Source organism: Leguminivora glycinivorella, chromosome 2 (assembly GCF_023078275.1).
Source record: "Leguminivora glycinivorella isolate SPB_JAAS2020 chromosome 2, LegGlyc_1.1, whole genome shotgun sequence".
In the NCBI taxonomy this organism is placed as follows: domain Eukaryota; kingdom Metazoa; phylum Arthropoda; class Insecta; order Lepidoptera; family Tortricidae; genus Leguminivora; species Leguminivora glycinivorella.
In genome coordinates, this window is record NC_062972.1 from 30,173,078 (window position 1) to 30,196,865 (window position 23,788).

The 23,788-nt window shown below is 36.7% G+C and overlaps 4 protein-coding genes across 5 annotated transcripts in view; 3 read left to right on the plus strand and 1 right to left on the minus strand.

Moving 5' to 3' along the window:
• LOC125241203 (laccase-1-like) overlaps positions 1-23,788 on the minus strand; it is a 216,675-nt gene that overhangs the window by 107,805 nt on the left and 85,082 nt on the right. The gene's annotated exons all lie outside the window — the stretch shown is intronic.
• Positions 209-16,919, plus strand: LOC125239346. Its single transcript, XM_048146904.1, has 2 exons — positions 209-801; positions 16,347-16,919. The coding sequence occupies exons 1-2, from the start codon at positions 209-211 to the stop codon at positions 16,552-16,554; spliced, it is 801 nt and encodes a 266-aa protein (XP_048002861.1). The 3' UTR covers positions 16,555-16,919.
• Positions 17,625-18,733, plus strand: LOC125241252. The gene is made up of 2 exons (XM_048149629.1): positions 17,625-17,750; positions 18,431-18,733. Exons 1-2 carry the CDS (start codon positions 17,723-17,725, stop codon positions 18,706-18,708), a joined length of 306 nt encoding a protein of 101 aa, XP_048005586.1. The 5' UTR covers positions 17,625-17,722; the 3' UTR covers positions 18,709-18,733.
• On the plus strand, positions 21,789-23,767 carry LOC125241263. Its single transcript, XM_048149654.1, has 2 exons — positions 21,789-21,872; positions 23,454-23,767. The coding sequence occupies exons 1-2, from the start codon at positions 21,845-21,847 to the stop codon at positions 23,729-23,731; spliced, it is 306 nt and encodes a 101-aa protein (XP_048005611.1). The 5' UTR covers positions 21,789-21,844; the 3' UTR covers positions 23,732-23,767.

Consider the following 23,788-nt stretch of genomic DNA (forward strand, 5'->3'; position numbering starts at 1 on the left):
TGTGATTAAAGTGCAGTTATCTCAATATTTAGTGCATAAAACAAGTACATTACGTGTTTTTTCAACAGATATACTAGTACACAAAGATATTAGGACCTAACAAGTACATAGTGCTAATTATCTTAACTAAAACTACGAATTACAAGTAAGTGTTGTTTACATTCATTTCCTGTTGGTTGTTTTGCAGTGTCGTTTTTAAACGTGAAAAATGACTGAAGCCATTCTAAAAGAAAATATTAAGCGTCGTGGTACCTGTAAGGCTCAGTTGACGAATTTCAATACCTATTTGAGTGAATTACCAGAAAAATTAACTCCTCATCAAAGGTTTGAGCTCGAGCTGCGTATTTCGAGGTTGGAATTAGTGTTTAACGACTTCCATGACGTGCAATTACAGATCGAATGTGCCCATGAAGAAGCTGCCGAGCAATACTCCCAGCGGAATACTTTCGAGGCAACGTACTACAGCAGCATCGCTCGCGCCCAGCTCCTGCTGAGCGAGGCGGAGGGTCCTGCAGGCAGGAGTACTAAGTCACCACCAGCCGATATGCAGGTGACGGATATGAAGCGCACAAAGGTAAAATTGCCTGAAATCAATCTAAGTAAGTTTGATGGTACGTACAGTCAATGGTTGGAGTTTCGTGACATGTATGAATCTATGATTCATAATGATAGTAGCTTATCCGATATTACGAAGTTCCATTACCTACGATCTTACTTAGAAGGCAGTGCTTTACTAGTTATTAAATCGATCGAATTTAGTGCTTCGAATTATCAAATCGCATGGGAGCTTGTGTGTGACAGGTACAATAACAAACGTTTACTCATTTCTAATCACGTTAAAGCGTTATTTAACGTATTTTCCGTACAAAAAGATACAGCCTTTCAGTTACGCAGGTTAATTGATACTTTCATAAAAAACCTAAAGTCCTTACAAATATTACAAGAACCAGTTGATAAGTGGGACACACTATTGTTTTACCAACATAGTAATTAAGATTCCAAAAGGGGTCCTTCGTGCTATTTATTATTATTTTACGAATCGTCACAGAAAACAAAGTTCACTTCTTTACGCCGAGAAAACTAACTGACAGCCCGCGCTCGCGCCGCCGGGGTTGCCAACATACAAAAAATATATCAATCTTTGGGTAAAATTATGAGATATTTAACATTGTCTTAAAAATATTATATAAATAATTTGTGAAGTTATGAGATTCTTAACAGTCGACCATCCTGACCCAGTGCCTGTCCCAGGCACAACACATGGATAAAAGGAATCAAACAAGCTTTAACAATTATTTTTAAAATTAACTTAAATTAACTTGTACGTTGTAATCTACCCGAAAACTTGGGATGAACGTACCCTTGAACAAAACTAATATAAAAAAAACTAGTTGAGATCACTCGAACCCAGTTGGATTAAAATGTTCTACAATCGGTCTAGTATCAGCTATTCACAAATCAAGCCATTATGTCAGGTTAGTAATTCAATCAGGATAAGTTAGTAGGTAGCGACGAACCACTACATAAATGACTCAATACAGTGAATAGAAAGAGAAAAAATATTTATATATATATGTATATATCTGTACATCCAGTGCAACTCAACTGTAAGTACCTCTGGCCCTCTCGGCCATCCTGCTTTGTTAGAATGTCCTCATTCGTTGGACATTTTGTAGCCTATAGCGTATTATACCTGCGCGATAGCAGTATAACGACCTTCTTTTGCTGAGCTGCACTGAATCCACATTTTACAAACTTATTTGGGACATATTAGGTAAATTTATTCTAAAACGAGAAAGAGCACTCAGTATTCCATCTAATTTAGCAGATAATTAATACACGACTATTTCCCGTTTTCTCTCTTGCTAAATAGAGTTGGAACGCTGGAACTACATTTAAAAACATACATTGAAACAATGGAACAACATTAAATTGAATATGAAATTATTCTGACGATACACAAATAAGAGAAAAACACAAGATGGAATTTCTTGCTAAATGAATCTCATAGTTTCTTACGCCCGTTATGGTAACAGCTAAATTATTTTGAATTTTTTATAGTCTACATCTTGTTTTACAAACACAGATATTTATATTGCATATATAACATCAGATTTACATATCCCAATCTTAAAGTAGGTTATTGCATAATATTAAATTAATCACTCATTGGAATTCCTCATTGTGCATATAATATAAACCTATAACTTTAAAATAGATTCCAGTCGCAACTGTTCATTCCCAAACGTTACATTCCTATATAATTTTGTGCCAAAAACAATATCTCTCCTATAATTATTACTAAAACTAAATAGACTCAATTTACAAAGAACACACAACAACATATATAATAATCATAATAAACAAACGAGTTGTATTGCACGGACCGTTACTTTGACAGCTAAAATAAGTTTTATAACTCAAATAAGTTGTAATAAATTTAGAAACCGTGCATTTAAATCTATCACATACTTATTTAATTATGTGATCTTATTTTTGTTTCATTATAGCTTATTTAATATAATTTCTAATTAATCTTGCGCTTTGCAGTTAAAGATATGTGCTTTTAGTCTTATAAACGTACTACAATATCGTGAAATATGCATCCAATTTACATTCGTCACCTCGACTACAAAAAAAAATACAATAAGAGAAGTAGTCTAAGATATGGCGTCTGTCTTCAGCTTTGAATAAAAATGATGAAAAAGTACGATCGTTGTACGTCAAATGTACCGCGATGCCGATAGAGATTACCGCTCCATAAATGGTTTTCACATGTGCAATAAGCATATCAAAATCGGTATCTTTCTTGACATCTTCCAACGTGCTAAAGTATTATTTATACAGAACAAGCTGCGTGTATTCACATCCATAGTGAATAATTACAGGCATGGGTCGTTAATATCTGCCATAGCTCAAGTATCATAACCTAAGTCTTCATTCCGATTCAGTGATCATAGTAGGATGTAAAATTGTGTAGATTACCAGATATCATTATTGAAAATTAGAATATTACAACATGCGGAATCAGTCTATAAGATGTTGTTCCTAATTTTTAATGACTATAATGGGAATGAAGTCTCGACGCTTTTACCTATAGCTAAAACAGATTCCATTTGTTTCAACGAGGTTGTCACGAGTTAGAACCGTACCTAGTACAGCCATTCGTAGCACAAATCCAACATAAATTGACCCTAAGACCCGTTTGTTCATTAAAATCTACGTAGCTTATACACTTTTTTTTTAATAAATAGTAAGTTTTATCAACCTCTATGCAAGTAAACACTAAGCACTAGTGTAAACAAAATCATAATTGTAAGTAAATAAATACATTATAATTCTATAACAGGATACAGCTCATCTGAATCAACTGCTAAATTTTGATTAGTTCCAGATAATAAATCATACAGCAACTAAATTATTGCACCGTTGTTCAGAAACGTTCAAACTTGTATGCAACGCAACGGTGATATGAGATGAGATGTACTTGTTATGTAATTGCTTAATGACTTTGTTTACACCTTACCGGCAATCTGTAGTTAGAAATAAAAATGAACTCAATAATGTGTTCGCGTGAGATTAAAAGTGATTAAAATTGAAATTAGACGTGTGAATTATTGAAATGACTGTATGATTAATGAATAAAAGTTAGGTATGAAGTTAAAAGTGAATTTGTGAATGTAAATGTTATGTATTGCTACGGAATGTGTTAAAAGGTTAGGATATGCCTACAAAAATGAATATTATGTGAATAAGTGTGAATATCTACTGTGTACTGACCAAATTATGGCAATGAAAACAATGAATTTACTATTATGTGAATTTGATAGAATAACTGTTAATATGGATATAATTGAAATGTATGAATGGATGGAGCAGTTGCAAAAAAAAAAAACAAAGGAATGTGAATGGAATAGAAGGAAAAGGAACGATCTCACTATTTCGTGCTTCCTCCTTCTGCGCTGACTGCTCCTGAATATGAATATGAATATGGCCGCCGCTGTTCTCCACTGGATTGCTCCTGGATTGGTCTGGTTGGTGCTGGATGGGCTGGATTCCGTAACTGACTGACGGTTACGGTGAATTCCCACTGTTGTGGGATGCTCCGTGTGTCCGGTGGATGCTGTGTATGAATTCACTCGTCGCTCCTGACTGATGGGACGCGATGAGTGGCAGCTCCGGAACTGGCACGTAGCTGGATGTGCCCTACGCCAACCTGGATGACCCACGGCTTCGCTGAAGAAAGTCCGTTGAATATGTGGAGCTCGACTCGGTGCCACAATCTTGCCCTCTCGCAATTCCGAAGGCTCAAATGGACCATAGAAACTTCCAAATTACATGGATGTGGATTCCAAATTGTATAAATGTGACTAAATATGAGAAGAACAAAGAAAGTGGTACAGTGAATGTCGTTGGAGAGCGGAATAACGAACAGTAACAAACCGTAAGTTTTTGAAAAGCTCAAAGCTGTCAAATTTGAATTAAAAGTTGCCATGATGAAATTAATGAAATATGTATAAACAGATTTTGACTTAGGATTAAATGTATACAATGCACTGAATATTTATTTAAAAATATGCAATTTGAATATAATTGATTGAAACATTATTAAATTAAAATTTGAATATTAGAAAACCTTGAATAATTATTGAATTTGTACATTTTGAATTAAATTAATTATTGAAATATTATTAAAAAGTGAATTAAATTATTTATGACATTATTAAATGAATTGGCTAATTGTGATACAGAAAATACGGATCAAAAATAAATACAATTTTTGAACGTTTCTGAACGTTTCTGAACTGAAGTGATTACATAACCATCAGTGCATCTCATCTCGTATCAGCTTTGCATTTAAGTTTGAGCGCCTGATACTTTCGAATAGCAAATTTTATTCATGACATTTTATTTAAATTTATTTTCTTAGGCAATTCAATTAATTTATTATGTCACAATGTTTTTTGACTCAGATTTACACAAACTTACTTACAGGCGTGAGATTATTACAGGTAAACTTACAGCCTTTCAGAGGTTTGTTACAAATTTAGCAGCCGAGCCACAGTTAAGCGATTTGCAGCTTGCTGAATTGAAATTAAGATTTGATAGGATAGGAAATATTTATGACGAATTCGATTCAATACAGACAGATATTGGGATATTGTCTGAGTTCACAGTCGAAGAGGATATCGGAGAGGAGCTGGCTCTCTTCGAAGATGCCTACTTCGCGTGCATGTCATCGGCTCAAGTACTAATTCAGAAATACTCAAAGCCTAATTCTACCATCCAAGTGTCGACTCAGGCTTTGAAAAATAATGTAGACTGCAAAACACATAATTTGCAGTCTACCTTTCACACAAATATATGCAAAGCCGCTACTGACATTTCATTAAATTCAAATATTCAGGTCCCGGTTTGTAGGGAGTCAGATTCAATCGGTCCCAGGCACAGCTTGGCGCCAGAACAAGACGCTTGTGAGGAGCAGTTTACAAAAACTGATCCTGATGAGCAATCCACATCATCCATTAAGTCGAATGAGCCGCCGACAGTTGGCTATATCATTAACAAATGCAATCCCAATCGTGTGGTGGGAACACCGAGCAACCTCGTCTATGGTCACGTTCTTGAGAGTCCAGGGTTGCTCAGTTTTATACATCACATTATTGTGTACATCATGATATTCAAATATTACCGCCTCACATTCTTTCATGCAGGGCCTCTATTGAACAACAAAACGGTGCAGCTCTTGATGGGCACCATATCAAGAGAGCATGAGGTGTTACAGGATTCACCTATTCATTTACACCGGTTACACACATTCACATACATCACTGATTCAGATAACGGCAATTATTATTCAACGTAAATTCAGTCCTATTTCCTTCCCTTCCCATTTCCTCATAGGGCGATCCACTATTCCATGCATTATGCACAGATTGCAGCCCTCAAACTTCACCGGTTCGCAGCAGCTACACTTCGGGAGGTATCCATGGCAGCGACGGCAACGCACGGGTTCTCAACATCATCTACCCTCTCCCTGTCAACACATTATTGAAGTCATAGACTCCAAGGCGGGAGCATGTTCAGAAACGTTCAAAAATTGTATTTATTTTTGATCCGTATTTTCTGTATCACAATTAGCCAATTCATTTAATAATGTCATAAATAATTTAATTCACTTTTTAATAATATTTCAATAATTAATTTAATTCAAAATGTACAAATTCAATAATTATTCAAGGTTTTCTAATATTCAAATTTTAATTTAATAATGTTTCAATCAATTATATTCAAATTGCATATTTTTAAATAAATATTCAGTGCATTGTATACATTTAATCCTAAGTCAAAATCTGTTTATACATATTTCATTAATTTCATCATGGCAACTTTTAATTCAAATTTGACAGCTTTGAGCTTTTCAAAAACTTACGGTTTGTTACTGTTCGTTATTCCGCTCTCCAACGACACTGTACTACTTTCTTTGTTCTTTCTCATAATTCGGAGTAAACCAGCTTTAAACTACAGTCCGCTTATCATTTAACACCTCTGCAACACCTGAGCCCAGCGAAGATTTTCTAACCGTCCACCAGATAATATCTACGATTCTGGGAACCTCAGAGTGTTCTCAAACAGTTTAGAGCCCTTTATACAAAATAGATTCTAGATCAAGATCTTTATATATGGGTAAATTAGGAAGTTTTTTTTTTTTTGAAATGTTATTGTAAAGATAAGAATAATTTATTAATAGGAAATATTTTGAAAAACCATGATATCAATATCGTACGGCTCCACACTTGGCTAAACCTGTCACGTGGCAGCCCGAATCGTATCAATAATCAACATAAAATAGTAATTGTTTAAGATGTCATATATGACTCAAGTCACTTATATTTTATGAATACACTATAAATAAACTAAAACTACATTAGTGCCATAATTACGTGCAGATACGCAAAATCACTGTATATTATAATAACTATGGAGTTGATTAAAATGGTCACAGGTAATACTAGTATTAATATATTTATGTAAGGTTAATGCGGCCATACCAGTATGTCCCGTAGATGTGGTTCTTCAAGTGTGGTTCAAATGTGCCACTCTCAAACAAAAGGTACCACATTATCGCTTAATCATAGGTAATTTGTATAAAAATACGAGCTAAGCTAGCTGATACTAGAGCAGTTTTATGCTTACTTATAGTGAATTACGCCTACAATGCAATGCTAAAGCATTGTCATCTGAAAGGCAAATCCCCAAAATGAGCCCAAAAAGCTCACCTATACTTTTCAATCACTTAATTACAAGGAGACAGAAGCTATTCTAAGTAATGGTTTTGTAATGTTCGTAAATAATAAAAATTTTGCGAATAACAAATGTCCTGTAAATTGCAAGTTATATTTAAGTACCAAAAGTCAGATCTCCGATAGTATATAGATCTAACTCGCCTCGTTATAATGCCCAAAACTTTATTTCCGTTGTAGATTTTTTTTTTTTTTTTCATTTCGCATCTCATATAAAATATTATCATTTCGTCACTACTTCATGACTATGTAAAAGTGTTTTATCTTTGTTCTTTAAATTTACTAGTAATACGAGGTTTTTAAAGGAAATCCCAAATACGAATACCGCAATTTAAAATTAACCTAATAAAAAGACAAAAAAAACAGCAAATTGAGTATCTAAATTTGACATAAAATTAAATTTACTTTAGGAGGTGTACCTCCAAATAATTCTGAAAATAGTTTGTTTCATATGCTAACTTACAGTGAAAAATGACCATACAGTATGCAGCATTCGAATTATAAGGGAAAGACTTAAAACTGCGACTCAGTCGATATTCCTAAATATTGTATTATTAGTCGATATTTCAATATCATAGAATTTAAGCTTGTTATGGACGCAAAATTAAAATTGTAGATTATCATACATAAAATAGTACGAAAACGTCCTGCGCTAAGCCAACATGCAGTCTCAACGTTTACGACCAATGTTTTTTTTTTCTTCACCCCCCTTCAGCCAGCAACTTATACAACTGAACGCTGAATCCAAAATGAATAATGGTAGAAACACAATAGCCCATCTTATCCGCTTGTTTAAGGAAATATCTTGCCGGCTTGTAAGAAAGAAGAAAGACACAAAATAATCATATAACAAATCAGAGACATTATGTTCTGTGCAACGAACGTCTCGTCATGATATGATCAACATTAGTAAGTAACAACTTTCAGGGCTGGACACCACGAGTGCTCTTGCGCAAGCAGTGTTCCAACTTATTTCTAGAAAAATAACAATCTGGCTACCGCCTTGTAACCAGCTACTTCAGTCTCCGTCCAGTTAAAACACGAACTTAAGGAAATTTATCGAACCTCTTCGTTAGTTAAATTTCTCTGAAGTAAGGTACTCTTGTGTGCCCATTTTAGGATAGAATAACAAATGTTGCAAAATAGAATTACCTACTAAATAAAATAATAACATATTCGTGGTGTATAATGTCAAAATGACCAAAAATCAAACAAGATGAATACCTAATTAAGCGAGAACATGTCACTTGGTTCAGATCAAGTTCTAAAATGAACATTTATATTATTAAAAGAAACATCATCAAGTTATCCATAAAGATGTTAAATTCTTCAAGAATTTCAAGACGATATGAACTCTGAAATTTCATTCTTGAATATAATACTGATTAGTCTGCTTACCGTTTACCATCACCTCACATGTATAAACCTTTAGATGTCGTTCAACGTTAACGATAGAATGTCAGACTACCACTTACACAACCGGTGGTGCTCTGGCCTCAGTCCTGTGTTACGGTGAGATGACTGGCTACCGTTTGCGCATGCTTCGGTCTCATCCAGTATGATCTAAATAATCTGGCTAACGCTTGCACACACCAGGTGCTTTGGCCTCGTCCAGTATAAGCTAAATAATCTGGCTACCGCTTGCACACACCAGGTGCTTCGGCCTCGTCCAGTATAAGCTAAATAATCTGGCTACCGCTTGCACACACCAGGTGCTTCGGCCTCGTCCAGTATTATGATGAAATGACTGACTACCGTTTGCCACACAAAGGCTCCGGCCTCGTCCAGCATTATGATGGAATGTCTGGCTACCGTTTGCCACACAAGGGCTCCGGCCTCGTCCAGCATTATGATGAAATGTCTGGCTACCGTTTGCCACACAAGGGCTCCGGCCCCGTCCAGCATTATGATGAAATGTCTGGCTACCGTTTGCCACACAAGGGCTCCGGCCTCGTCCAGCATTATGATGAAATGTCTGGCTACCGTTTGCCACACAAGGGCTCCGGCCTCGTCCAGCATTATGATGAAATGTCTGGCTACCGTTTGCCACACAAGGGCTCCGGCCTCGTCCAGCGTTATGATGAAATGACTGGCTACCGCTTGCCACAAAAGGGCTTCGGCCTCATCCAGTACAACTGTAGTGGTGTTATCTGAGATAAATTTCAACAATTATAAGTAGACACAAACATAACAACTTCACAGTTTCACATAAACTTAAGCAGTTCAATATTCAAAACAATATAACAATATAAAAAAAGAACAATCAATTTCCTCAAATTAAAACACATTGTGAACTATATGACGGTGTCGATATTTATGACGTTTATCATGAAAGTCACCACTACTCTCACTACTACTAGATAAATGCTTTCGAGAATTACTTCTCCTTCGACTATAGCGCTCAGACTTGAACGATCTCTACTTGTTTTCACGTATTATTATGGCCCACCCTGTATACGTGCGATAAAAAGAATTGTATTCAGTATAACCATTTGCACTGTGTAGGTCACCATGTATGAACGCATTATGGCCCACCCTGTATACGTGCGATAAAAAAAATATTCGTATCAGGTATAAACATGGCACTAAGTGGGTCACCACGTGCAAACGCATCATGGCCCACCCTGTATATACATGATTAAAGAAAAACCTTATTTATTATAGTCATGGGAACTATATGGGTCACCATTTATAAATGAATTATGGCCCACCCTGTTTGTGTGATCAAAAAAAACCTTATTTATTATAGTCATGGGAACTATATGGGTCACCATGTATAAGCGCATTATGACCCACCCCGTATATGTGTGATTAACAATTTGTATCAGATTGTTTGGTTGTACTAAAATTTTATTTGACGGGTATAGATTTATTTTAAACTACTTGATGTTAAATCAATTTAACCCTTAGGTACCGCATGCAATAGTTCGTTTATCATTATACATTTATATATATATTTTTTTTAATGCAGTTTTGAGAATTTAATAATGTGTAATACCAACAATATGGGTCGACCCGTGGACCGTAGGAATGTGGACATCCAATTTAATAAAGATGGACGAAAACATTATGTATAAGTGAAATTGTTCTGTCTTTGTTTTATTAGAATCTTAATGTCAGAATGTAAAATATATTATTTTTTTGTTATTGTTTTGAGTTGAGGATGATAAAACCCAATAAGCACTAGTTATTGAATGTAGTTAGTATAATAAGTACTTGATCAGTTTAATCCACTAAAATATTCTGATGAATAATTCGTAAGTATAACTAGTCACTTTTATTTTAGTTCTATATAAACGTTAAATGTAAAAATTCCTATATATAGAAATAAGAAAATAAATAAAAACTAAAACTAAAAGTCCCTGCGGTAAGGTGTCGCAGGCGCTGGCTACATTACCTCGCTGGACTGTCAAACTGATCCGTATATATTACATGATAATGTCATAAGCTTTTGGCAGAATCACTTAATTGAAACTGTGTGAAGCCACCATTAACAAAACCAAATCAATAACCAACGAGTAAGCCACTTTCCCGCTATGCTACTGTTTGTAATGGATCGTCTTGCTATATTCCTTCATCTCAAATACTATTTAGGATTTGAAAAATTGTACACTAGCATCTTGACTTCTTGAGGTAGCAATTGCAAGCAAAATTTCATTAGCCCAAATTGGCCCGTTGAATAACCGGATTTCATAAGAACTTATTTATCATTATTGTATTTTTATTATGAAATCATAACAATTTAACCGAAATACATGCTAAAACCCTATAAATATGAGCTCTATATGCAGCTCTAAAGTTTTTGTAATGACAGTTAAGTAGATAATGTACGCTTGGCACATTGTGCAGGCTACTATGCAGATACAGTTTTTATTATCTATTACAACTCAGAGGACTTCATATTGTGATTTATTTACTCAATATAATTTCATTTGAATTATTTAGAGCATTTTACATTCCTGTTGTGTTTTATTCATTGACAAATTGTATGGCTGTAATTACAATCATCCAACATTCATCAATGATATTATTAACCATTTTAAAGTAAATCAGTGTGTAAGAATATTACAATTATGGTTTAATAACAAATAAGCTTTGGTACGTAACACTGACTACAAGGCCGTAACTGAAAAGTAGGCTACTACCGAACAACAATATGAAAGGAAAGAACTCTTTGACAAAGCCGGTTATTACCAAGTGTGCTAATGAAAATAAAGTTAAATATAAATCATTGCTAATAGTGACATGATTATTGTTGTATTCACCATGTTTCTCAACATAATGAATAGGTAGAGCACGCTCAGTTCGCTACACATATTATCGATATTCGTGGGTGACTTTTCTACGTAATTTAGTTACTATGCTACGAGAATATCTTAACCCGTAAACAATAACACAAGTTACTTGATCCACCTTATGTTGAATCGAGGCTCGAGTTTGTCCGAGCTAGTAGTAGAACATAACTATTTTCTTGCAAATAACCTCGAATATTACGACATTTTCTGTTTGCTTTCAGGGCACAAAACATGTTATTTATGTTAATTGTTCAGTATATCAGTAACCCCCGATAACTACGATCGATAATTAAGTACGAAATCGTATGAGTAGCAAGCCGGCTCAGATTGAAAAGAAAAACAATTCTTACATACCAAGTTGTCCTTGATCCTTTACTTACAAAACACAATGGTGGGTTTGAGAACTTATGTCACTTCTGAATTTTTACCAACATAGTAATTAAGATTCCAAAAGGGGTCCTTCGTGCTATTTATTATTATTTTACGAATCGTCACAGAAAACAAAGTTCACTTCTTTACGCCGAGAAAACTAACTGACAGCCCGCGCTCGCGCCGCCGGGGTTGCCAACATACAAAAAATATATCAATCTTTGGGTAAAATTATGAGATATTTAACATTGTCTTAAAAATATTATATAAATAATTTGTGAAGTTATGAGATTCTTAACAATTGACTTATATCGTGTGTACCAAGCTCGACAGCCAAACATTATTCGAGTGGGAAAAATACAAATTAACGTTAGAGGGCGATTCTAACACATTTGACGACTTAGTCAAATTTGTCAGGATGCGAGCCGATTTACTAGAAACTATCGAGCAAAGAAATGTTAGACAAGAGAAGCCGCGAGCCTTGGTCACTTATGATTCGCCTACTAAGACGAATACTATTAATAACAATACTAAATCGTGTCCCGTATGCAATTCGAGCGTTCACAATATTTATAATTGCAAAGCGTTTCTAGATTTGAGTGCACAAGATAGGGAGGAGAGCCCGTGCAGAGTTTGCAGGAAAAAACACAACACTATTTTGCATACAACTAAACCGTCTGCGAGCGATAACAGTGTACCTAGTACGAGTACCGCGGTACCTAGCACCAGCGGCATCGCGCTGCCTGCGACGGCCGCGGCCCCTCCCCCTGCGCCCGCGCCGGCCGCGCCCGCGCCTGCTGGCCGGGCGGGCGGCGCGGCCGGCGCGTCTGCGCCGGTCGGACTTGTTTGCGCCGAGGACGAGGAGCCGGAAGGGGTATTGACGACCGCTATAGTTGACGTGCGAGCTGCAAACTCTAATATTTATCCCGTACGTATTATGCTTGATTGTGGTAGTACCTCTAATTTTATTACTGAAAGGTTGTGCAAACAGTTGAATTTGGAAACAAAAGACGTTTTTATTTCAATTACAGGACTAAACGAACATGAATCTATTTTAAATAAAACTTGTACGGTTAACATAAAATCAAAATACAATGATTACTCCATGGAACTAAAATGTACCGTCATACCTGTAATAACTAGGCCCTGGCCATGCGAACCTATTGATTTTGAAGCCTTCAATATACCCAAAAACATCACGTTGGCAGATCCCACTTTTTACGAAAAATCAAATATTGACATTTTACTAGGAAACAAGGTGTTTTGGGGTTTATTGGGTTCAGAACAAATCGAATTAGATAATACAAATTTAATTTTGCATGAAACCAAATTTGGTTGGGTTCTAGGCGGTTCAGTACCAGGCATGGCGGACATATGCGGTTTTGCACACGCACAAACTATTACAAATGCACAATTACAAGATAAAAATAACATGGAAAACTGCACTATACAAAAACAATTAGCTCGCTTTTGGGAACTATATTCTATAAAAAATGATTTTACCTCTTTAAGTGTCGAAGAAATAGAATTTGAACAAAGTTTTGTACAAAACACGACACGTTTACCTGACGGTCGATTTTTACTTACCATTCCACTCAAAGAGTCGCCTAGCCTATTAGGTGATAGCTACTGTTTAGCAAAACAAAGATTTCTTTCGTTAGAAAATAAATTACAAAGAGATCCTATTTTAAAACAATCGTACACAAAGTTTATTCATGAATATATACAATTAGGTCACATGAGTGAATCACATTACGATAGGTCGCAAATTACCTATTTTGCGCCACATTTTGCCGTGTTGAAAAGCGACAGTATTACTAGCAAGTTAAGAGTCGTTTTTGACTGTTCAGCAAAGTCGTCATCTGGCTATTCCTTTAATGATTTGCAGAAAGTAGGCCCTACTATACAAGATGATTTGTTTTCAATTTTAAAGCGTTTTAGACAACATGACGTGGCCTTGACTGCAGATGTGGCAAAAATGTATCGCCAGTGCAACGTCGTTGAATCACAACGGCCTCTGCAACAAATATTGTGGAGGGACGACCCCTCCCAGCCTATAAAAACATTTCAATTAAATACCGTGACTTATGGTACATCGTCAGCGGCTTTCTTGGCCGTCCGCTGTTTGCGGCAATTATCGATTGAATGCGATGATCCCGTTATTAAAGAAATTATAGCTAGGGACTTTTACGTTGATGACCTTATATCCGGGTGCTCCTCAACAGAGGGCGCCACTAGGATCTACACAAAACTTACAGAAACCTTGAATAGTGCTTGTTTTCCACTTCGAAAATGGAGATCAAACGACACTAGCGTGCTCCAAAATATAGCTAATGACAAGACTGATGGCGCCGAAGGAAATCTGGACCTATGTCCTGAGCATAGTTCCAAGGTTTTAGGCATTACATGGAACAGCGTATCCGATAACTTGTGCATCACAACCAATGTAGACCTGAAAGGCTCTGTCACTAAGCGAAACATTTTGTCAACTATTTCTAAAATATTTGACCCTTTGGGTCTAGTAGCACCTACTATTTTAGAAGCCAAGGTCATGATGCAGAAGTTGTGGTTGCACCAGTTGTCGTGGGACACAGCTGTCCCTGACGAGATACGAGATGTTTGGCAAGCATTTGTACTTACGTTGCACAATCTTAACGAAGTACAAGTCCCCAGAAACGCTATTTGTCACGGTCCTTTCAATTTACAACTACATATTTTCGTAGATGCGTCTGAAGCAGCCTATGGCGCTTGCGCATACGTAGTGCGCTCCGTGAACGAGAACAACGAAGTAGCTGTCAACTTGCTGTGCTCAAAGGGGAAAGTGGCCCCACTAAAACCACTAACTACCCCTCGATTGGAATTATGCGCAGCCCTACAAGGTTCTAGGTTGCTAGACAAAATTTTGAATTCTATGAGACTACAATTTGACAGCTGCTTTCTGTGGTCTGACTCAACTATTGTACTAGGTTGGTTGAGTATGCATCCAAGTAAGTTGCAAACATTTATTCGTAACAGAATTGCCGAGATACCACTCCACTCCACTCCACCCCACTCCACTTCCACTCCACTTCCACTTGTGCTAACCATACTTGGAGACATGTTCCAACCAACGAAAATCCCGCAGACCACATTTCACGTGGATTGACAGCCAACGAAATAGTGCACAACAAGTTATGGTGGAACGGTCCACAATTTTTATCACAGCCAGAGCACGCATGGCCTCAACTAAAATTAAAATTAAATACTAATAACTTACCAGAAGTTAAAACTCAAAACACATGCCTGGTAGTCAATTCTGGCACTGATGAGCCGTTTCCCTTCAGTAAATTCTCAGACTTGAAGCGCATGCAACGTATCTTTGCTTACATGGCGCGATTCATTCATAACGCGCGCTTTAAGAATGATAAGAGAAGCGGCCCACTCAGCGCTGAGGAATTAGACTATGCGCTAAAAAAGTTAATACTAATATCACAAAAGGAATCGTTTCCTACAGAATATGACAAGTTAAAATCGGGAACTTCCATTAAAAAATCTACGATTTCGTCACTGAACCCGTACATAGACACAAACGACCTTGACTTAATTAGGGTAGGTGGCAGATTGTCGAATTCGGATTACGAATATGATAAGGTTCATCCGATTCTACTAAGCAAAAATCATCGTATAACTAAATTGTTATTCGAATGTCAACACAAAGCTCTCATGCACTCCGGTCCCCAGCACTTGCTTTATTCAATTAGGGAACGGTATTGGCCTATTGGGGGCGCGGTATCGCGAGGTCGATTTCACACCAATGTGTGACTTGCCGTCGTTTTGGTGGTCGTACCGTAACTCCAATCATGGGCAACTTACCCAAACAAAGACTTCAACCGGGCGCTCCTTTTTTAGAAGTCAATGTTGACTACGCGGGGCCTGTAATGATGGCCAATCGCAGAGGGCGTGGTTGTCGTCTCATAAAGGCCTACATTTGTATCTTTGTGTGCTGCAAAACCAAGGCCATACATATCGAGCTGGTGGGCGACCTGAGCACAGCTAACTTCATTGCCGCTCTCAAGAGGTTTATTGCTCGCAGAGGGAAACCTTTAGATATTTTTTGCGACAATGGCTCAAATTTTGTAGGCGCTGCTAATGAGCTCAAATCCTTTATTGCACAAAATGCTACTCACATTTCTGACGCTATAACCTCAGAATCAATAAATTTTCATTTTTTGCCTCCACATGCGCCACACTTCGGTGGATTACACGAAGCCGGTGTTCGCTCTATAAAACATCATTTACGCCGCGTACTAGGATCGGCTAATCTAGTTTATGAGGATTTGTATTCAACACTGACTTACATTGAGGCACTTTTAAATTCCCGACCCCTGACCCCACTTAGCTCGGACCAAAATGACTTATTGCCACTCACACCTGGCCACTTCATCATCGGGCGAAGTATGACGGCGATCCCAGAAGAAGACCTTACTTCACGCACCAGATTAGTGGACAGATACCAGAAGATTCAACAGCTTCGCCAGCACTTCTGGGCACGTTGGCAACTAGAATATATAAGTGAGCTTCAGATCCGTCGACGAACGGGCAACTAGAGATTGGGACCCTCGTCGTTATCAAAGATAAGCAACAACCTCCAATAAAATGGCTCCTAGGGAGAATACAACGAGTCTTCCCAGGGCGCGACGGCGTTACCAGAGTCGCAGAGATTCAAACTGCCACTGGATTGCTGCGCAGAGACTTTACCAAGATCTGCCCCTTACCCGTGGACACTACAGTTGAAGACGACACTTCAAGGTCCGCCGGCATGTCGCGTACCACTCCAACAGGGCGACCGCGGGGTGAGGTGACAGCGGGGAGCAGCCATCTTCGGGATTGACTTACTTACTAGCCACCGCGGCCATGACTCGGCTCTTTACATTTTTGTATATTTTTTATAATTAAAATCATAGTAACAATTCTTTGGAGTTCATATTCAAGCATCCACAACCCGGATAGCCCCTCAACAAATAGTCATAGTAATAAATAAGATTTAACCAATCTTCACTGAGGCTCATACTGAAATTCCTGATTTGGAAGTCAACTAGGAGACAAAATACATGTGTAAAATTTATACATACATATAATCACGCCTGTATCCCATAAAGGGGTAGGCAGAGCACATGAACTACTAAGTTTCAGTGCTACTCTTGGCGAAAAGGGGTTGAAAGAAATCCAAATTGTGACAATTGACAGTGACAGGTTGCCAGCCTCTCGCCTAAGCCACAATTTAACCCATCTCCCAGAGTCGACTTCTACGACACCCACGGGAAGAAAGGAGGTGGTGAAATTCTTAACCCGTCACCACACGGGGCTAAAATTTATGTTTCTGAAATATTATGCATACAAGCAGAGTATAGATCAAACACATAATTATTATGTATAGTCCGTCGCCGTTGTTTTATTTTTGACTCCCCGTGCGGAGGCGGGGTAGGGGTCCATTTCTCAAAACTGAAAGTTACAAGTTACAAGCGGAAGTCTCTTTCCAACTTATCATATTAGACATTGACTATCGCTTGTAACTTGTAGCTTCGAGACATGGGCCCCAGTTCGCATATTTTAATTAAAGGTAAGTTTTTCAACAAATAATAATCTTTGATCACTAACTGTTAGGTACACCAAATCAGTCACACACATTGCCATTATACAAGTTTAATAGTATTATAATTGAATGAAATCAATCCGCACTGTGCCACTGCTGAAGCTGCTCGGCCCGCGGCAGACATGAACACTATTTCTGCGCTGAGTATTAGTGAGTACAATTCATATTATTTCATCAAAAGTGTCTGTCTAGTAGCCTAATAGATAATTCCCCTGCCTTCTGAGCCAATGATCCTAGGTTCTAATGTTTTTTTTTTTAACTTATGCTTTTGCAACTACATACCTATATATTAAGCTTTTTTAAAAAATATTTTTCTACTCGTCGACTGTAATCTGTCAATTAGGACACCACAGACTAAACTATAAGTGCTAACTTTTCAGTGTTGGATACTCTATGGCAGTTCCGACTCAACTATAATAATATATTATGTAATCACATTATAGTTGCCTTTAAGTTAACTGTAATAATTTCAAAAATAGAACTTCATACAATTTCTATACTAATTTGCGATACCTGGCAAATTTTTCTGCATCCGAAACACATTTTTTTTTATCTGTCGCATTATCGGCCAATCAGAGACGGTTATTAAAAACAATTGGTTGCTAGGTAATTCGATGTTGATACAACGGTAAACGACGCCATTAGCTATTAGCATTTATTTTAAGTTGCATGAATGAAAGTATTGTATGCAATAGTGATATAATTAAGCTTTTCATCCTCGTACCGTACTATTAGGCCACTCAGCAAGCTTCCTGGCCTAAACATGGTACTCGACTGAAAAGCTTTGTCACGATTGTATAAAATACTATTGTTCAATGTTGTTATTTCAGTGGTTCTGTCAGGGTTAGTCGCAGCGAGCCCACGCGGCCCGTGCGGCTGCCAACCAGTCTTCGAATATTGCGCCAACGACTACACCACGTACCACAGCATCTGCGAGTTCAAGTGCAAACATCCCTCCGTCCAGTTCCACGACTGGTACATCCTGTACGAGGGGCCTTGTGTATCGGAGCTGGACACTACTACGCAGCGGACAACTACAAAGCGGTGGAGAACTAAAACCACAATGTGGCAAAAAGGCGAAACTGCTAATAATTCGGCGAATGGCTAATAAAAATATACACTATTCATACCTACTACGTTATTATAATTTCCAAAAACCTGCCTTTCACAGATGAGAGATTCTCTTAACTCTGAGGCATCATATGTCAACTGGTTAAAATGGTCCCAGTTGAACCGTTTTCGTTAATTTATTTTGTGCTCATAATTAATTCCTACAAATTTCATTAATGAAGTATATTAGTATGTTTTTGACAAATCCCTATAAATTAGATTTGTCTTATATCAGCTATCTATCTCTTCTCCAAGCAAACTGTGGTAACTGAAGCAAGATGTGCATGGAGTTGTTGTTCTCGGCAATCGAAAAGCATGTATTTTATATAAGTCTTCTATTTCTAAAGAAGACTTATTCTTTACTAATAAGCCTAAGTGTGAAAACTATCCACACGAATAGTCGGGTCATTATTTCAATGCATGAAACTGTGTTCAGACTTGATGTACAGAAAAGTATACGTAGTAAATGATATTTTATTAACTTTACGTGTTTATTTTGTTAATACTATTATCGTCCAATAATGTTTTTTAGAATATTGTAAGATATTTTTCTAAAATTTCCGATTTACGTAATAAACATCACGTTACGTGGTCAGTTCGAATGAGACATTGTCTACTACTCACTACTGTTAAAAATACATATTTAGCAAAAACGCAATGTTAACTGTATATACTTATGTGGAAGTATGTTGGCTATATATAAAACAAAATCACAAAAAATACAGCAATGATGAATATCAATATTGACATGATTTAATTTGTTCCTAAAACCATCATCACTTTCGTGGTCACTCATATTTAGTAATATTTTTGGCAATAAACTGGTCACATCGAAGTATTTATACGTTTTTTAAATATTAGCAACACCGATACTCTGCGTCAAAAGTTTGGTAAATAGTTGGACACCTATGACGGACATCATTTATGAGTAATAAAATAATATTGTATCTTGTCAAGTCTGTGTCAAAGATCGTGCGTCACTTTTGTTGACTTAAGTTTAGGTAAATGTTTAATTATTAAATTATATTAATATGCTTAATTCATGCTTTCTGGGGTTTATTTACACGTCGACCATGTAATTCCGTTATAACTTAAAAACTATTCAGTATAAATCCGTTAAAGCAGACTATCGTCACTTTCGTGGTCGTCACTTTCGTGATCCGTCACTTTTGTGGTCAAAAGTCACTTTCGTGGTCGGACACGAAAGTGACTTTTGACCACGAAAATGATGCATCGGGAGATGAATTTGTTAAATTTAATTATTAAATTAAAGTTCTTTGTAAGATATATGCTTATAATACTTTGACATGTGTGACACCTATATGTAGAAATAGTACGAAGTGGTAAATATTAGTATTTTGGTAATTTAATTTATAAAATAAGTTTTACAGTTCAATTATGCCAAAATGTCTGAAAAATTTTAAACGGATGCCAATGTCATTCATAGCAGAAGTAAGGTAGTAAGCTAGAGGAAGATATTAAATAAGAAAAGAAAATGGATTATTATTTAAAAAAAAATACCGTTTAAATACCATAGCTGTGTTCACGAGAAGATAATTACTTCTCGTGAACAAAGCTATGCGAAAAAACTGGAGGGATCGAGCTAAACGTTACAGGGATAGAATAAAGCAAAACAAGCCAAATATACTAAAAGAATTATTAGAGAAGAAACGCCACCTTCAAGTGAAATATCAGAACATAACCCGTCCCTTCGCGCGCGTCTGCGGGTAAAAAAGCGACTCTTAAAAATCGCAGAAAATTAAAACACGATTATGTCGATTATTTAAGAAGAAAGGTGCAATATTAGACACTAGATTGGCAAATTTAAATGACAGATAAGAGAAAAAAAAACAAAAAACAATTTAAAAGAGCAAAGAAAAGCTTGAAAAAGGAAATAATCTGAAGATCAAAACAAGATTCCCAAGGAAAAACGAAATCGATTAGTAAACTTAGATTAAAGAAGACATAGTTAAGTTTTATTTAGAAGACATCGATATCTGTAGATATCTGCTGGCAAAAAAGAGACGATAGCAAAAAATAAGCTTATTAAACAAATACACCGTAAAGTTCTGGAACAACGCGATCACAGGAAAACGTTTACTCGGAAAAACCTTATTCGAAAATCATCTAAGTGACAATTCAACAGAAAGTCTGGATGTTTGATATGAAAGTGTACAACATACATACCATACCGATCTAAAAATAATAGGTATCACATTTAAAACAATATTTGATTCAATTACAGTGATTAAATTCTGACGTTAAGGCGTAGACTAAATTGGGTAACTAAAGTGATGATCTGAATTCGTCACTTTCGTGAGCAAGTTATTTTTATTTTTTTTAATGAACGTGCAATGTTTATGTCAAGTTCATTGCTACCTGACTGATTGCAATCGATGGTTTCTAAATAATGTTATAACTGTAATTTCTATTATATATGTAAAAGGCTTAACATCTGATTAAGTGTTATTTTTCGTGGTCATCATGGTCACTTTCGTTACCACCAAATATAGTTTTTTGAGTTTTTTTACATAAATAATTATTTTTGATCTCTAACACCATTAAAACTTTGATTTGTATATCTGACTACATCCATAATAAACAAAAAACTAATCAAAAAGATTTTTGTTTTTGAACATTTTTAGAACCCCTTGAAATAATGACCCAGTCATAGTTTAAGAACATCTTCACTTTAGAAATTCCCTAGGAGACAAAATACATGTGTAAAATTTATACATACATATATCACGCCTGTATTCCCATACAAGCAGAGATATAGATCAAACACATAATTATTATGTATAGTCCGTCGCCGTTGTTTTATTTTTGACTCCCGCGGGGTAGGGGTCCATTTCTCAAAACTGAAAGTTACAAGTTACAAGCGGAAGTCTCTTTCCAACTGATCATATTAGATATTGACTACCGCTTGTAACTTGTAGCTTCGAGACATGGGCCCCAGTTCGCATATTTTAATTAAAGGTAATTTTTTCAACAAATAATAATCTTTGATCACTAACTATTAGGTACACCAAATCAGTCACACACATTGCCATTATACAAGTTTAATAGTATTATAATTGAATGAAATCAATCCGCACTGTGCCACTGCTGAAGCTGCTCGGCCCGTGGCAGACATGAACACTATTTCTGCGCTGAGTATTAGTGAGTACCTACAATTCATATTATTTCATCAAAAGTGTCTGTCTAGTAGCCTAATAGATAATTCCCCTGCCTTCTGAGCCAATGATCCTGGGTTCTAATATACACCGTGTCCAATAAGTCCGAATACTCACATTTTACCTCAGTTCTAAAGATATAGGGATCACAGGCCATCAAATTCTTATTTAAACTAAAGAGTATATTCCTCTTAATAAAATACAAGCACAAAGTACATGAAATTTCCGAAGTGTCTAAGAAAAACAAAGAGGTAAAGTGCCAACAAAATACTTGCTCGGCACGCAGGTGACGAGTTATTTTTTATAAGGAGAATCTGTATGTGATAAAACAGACGCCACGTGTCCAAAATAAACTATTATGGGTACCGAGGATAGATAACGTTCCGGGCAACTAGAAAAATGTGCCTAGGTTCCAGAGCTCACCATCGGCCCAGGTGTGGGATGCAGTATGTAAGCGAGGTAAACTACCTTCAGTACTTACAGATAAAAGCGTTAAAATCAACGTTTTTTTCTTTAAAACCAAGGTTTTGGAGAAAAAATGCCTTAAAGTTAAAAAGGATGCTTGGGAATGAGTATCATGTGTCCCAACAAGACGCACCTCCAGCACATTCGGGAAATGGTATTCTAGCGTAGTTTCAGACTAATTTGGCAGTTTTTTATCCGAAACATGAGTGGCCACCCAGGCCTCCAGGTTTAGGCGTATTAGACTATTTTGTATGGTCATACATGCTTTGAAGACTAAATTTTTATAAAATCATAAACCTAGATCATTTCAAAAAGGTTATCGAGAGTATTTGGGATGAAATGTGAAGAAAACGGTGCGTGCCGCGTGTGATCCGTTTGAGAAGCGTTTGAGGCTGGTAAACAAGTTAATGCTGGAGTTATTCCAAAACATTTGTTGTGAATGTAGTAAATAAGAGTGCCATTCATAAAATATAATAATAATGTAGTAACTATTTGTTCATTTTGTTTTATTGGCTATTTGTGCTGTATTCAAACTTATTGGACACGGTGTATATTAAGCTTTTTAAAAAATATTTCTCTACTCGTCGACTGTAATCTGTCAATTAGGACACCACAGACTAAACTATAAGTGCTAACTTTTCAGTGTTGGATACTCTATGGCAGTTCCGACTCAACTATAATAATATATTATGTAATCTCATTATAGTTGACTTTAAGTTAACTGTAATAATTTCAAAAATAGAACTTCATACAATTTCTATACTAATTTGCGATACCTGGCAAATTTTTCTGCATCCGAAACACATTTTTTTATCTGTCGCATTATCGGCCAATCAGAAACGGTTATTAAAAACAATTGGTTGCTAGGTAGGTAATTCGATGTTGATACAACGGTAAACGACGCCATTAGCCATTAGCATTTATTTTAAGTTGCATGAATGAAAGTATTGTATGCAATAGTGATATAATTAAGCTTTTCACTCTCGTACCGTACTATTAGGCCACTCAGCAAGCTTCCTGGCCTAAACATGGTACTCGACTGAAAAGCTTTGTATTATATCACGATTGTATAAAATATTATTGTTCAATGTTGTTATTTCAGTGGTTCTGTCAGGATTAGTCGCAGCGAGCCCACGCGGCCCGTGCGGCTGCCAACCAGTCTTCGAATATTGCGCCAACGACTACACCACGTACCACAGCATCTGCGAGTTCAAGTGCAAACATCCCTCCGTCCAGTTCCACGACTGGTACATCCTGTACGAGGGGCCTTGTGTATCGGAGCTGGACACTACTACGCAGCGGACAACTACCACGCGGTGGAGAACTAAAACCACAATGTGGCAAAAAATGATAACTGATGCTAATTCGGTGAATGGCTAATAAAATAAAAATATACACTATTCATACCTACTACGTTATTATAATTTCCAGAAACCT

What these genes read in the sequence shown, in the direction of transcription:
- LOC125239346 (XM_048146904.1), top strand. Translation starts at nt 209, where the DNA reads ATGACTGAAGCCATTCTAAAAGAAAATATTAAGCGTCGTGGTACCTGT. An exon ending in TGGGAGCTTGTGTGTGACAG is followed by an intron (nt 802 to 16,346) that starts GTACAATAACAA and finishes GACCCCACTTAG; the next exon opens with CTCGGACCAAAATGACTTAT.
- LOC125241252 (XM_048149629.1), top strand. Translation starts at nt 17,723, where the DNA reads ATGAACACTATTTCTGCGCTGAGTATTA. An exon ending in TATTTCTGCGCTGAGTATTA is followed by an intron (nt 17,751 to 18,430) that starts GTGAGTACAATT and finishes TTGTTATTTCAG; the next exon opens with TGGTTCTGTCAGGGTTAGTC.
- LOC125241263 (XM_048149654.1), top strand. Translation starts at nt 21,845, where the DNA reads ATGAACACTATTTCTGCGCTGAGTATTA. An exon ending in TATTTCTGCGCTGAGTATTA is followed by an intron (nt 21,873 to 23,453) that starts GTGAGTACCTAC and finishes TTGTTATTTCAG; the next exon opens with TGGTTCTGTCAGGATTAGTC.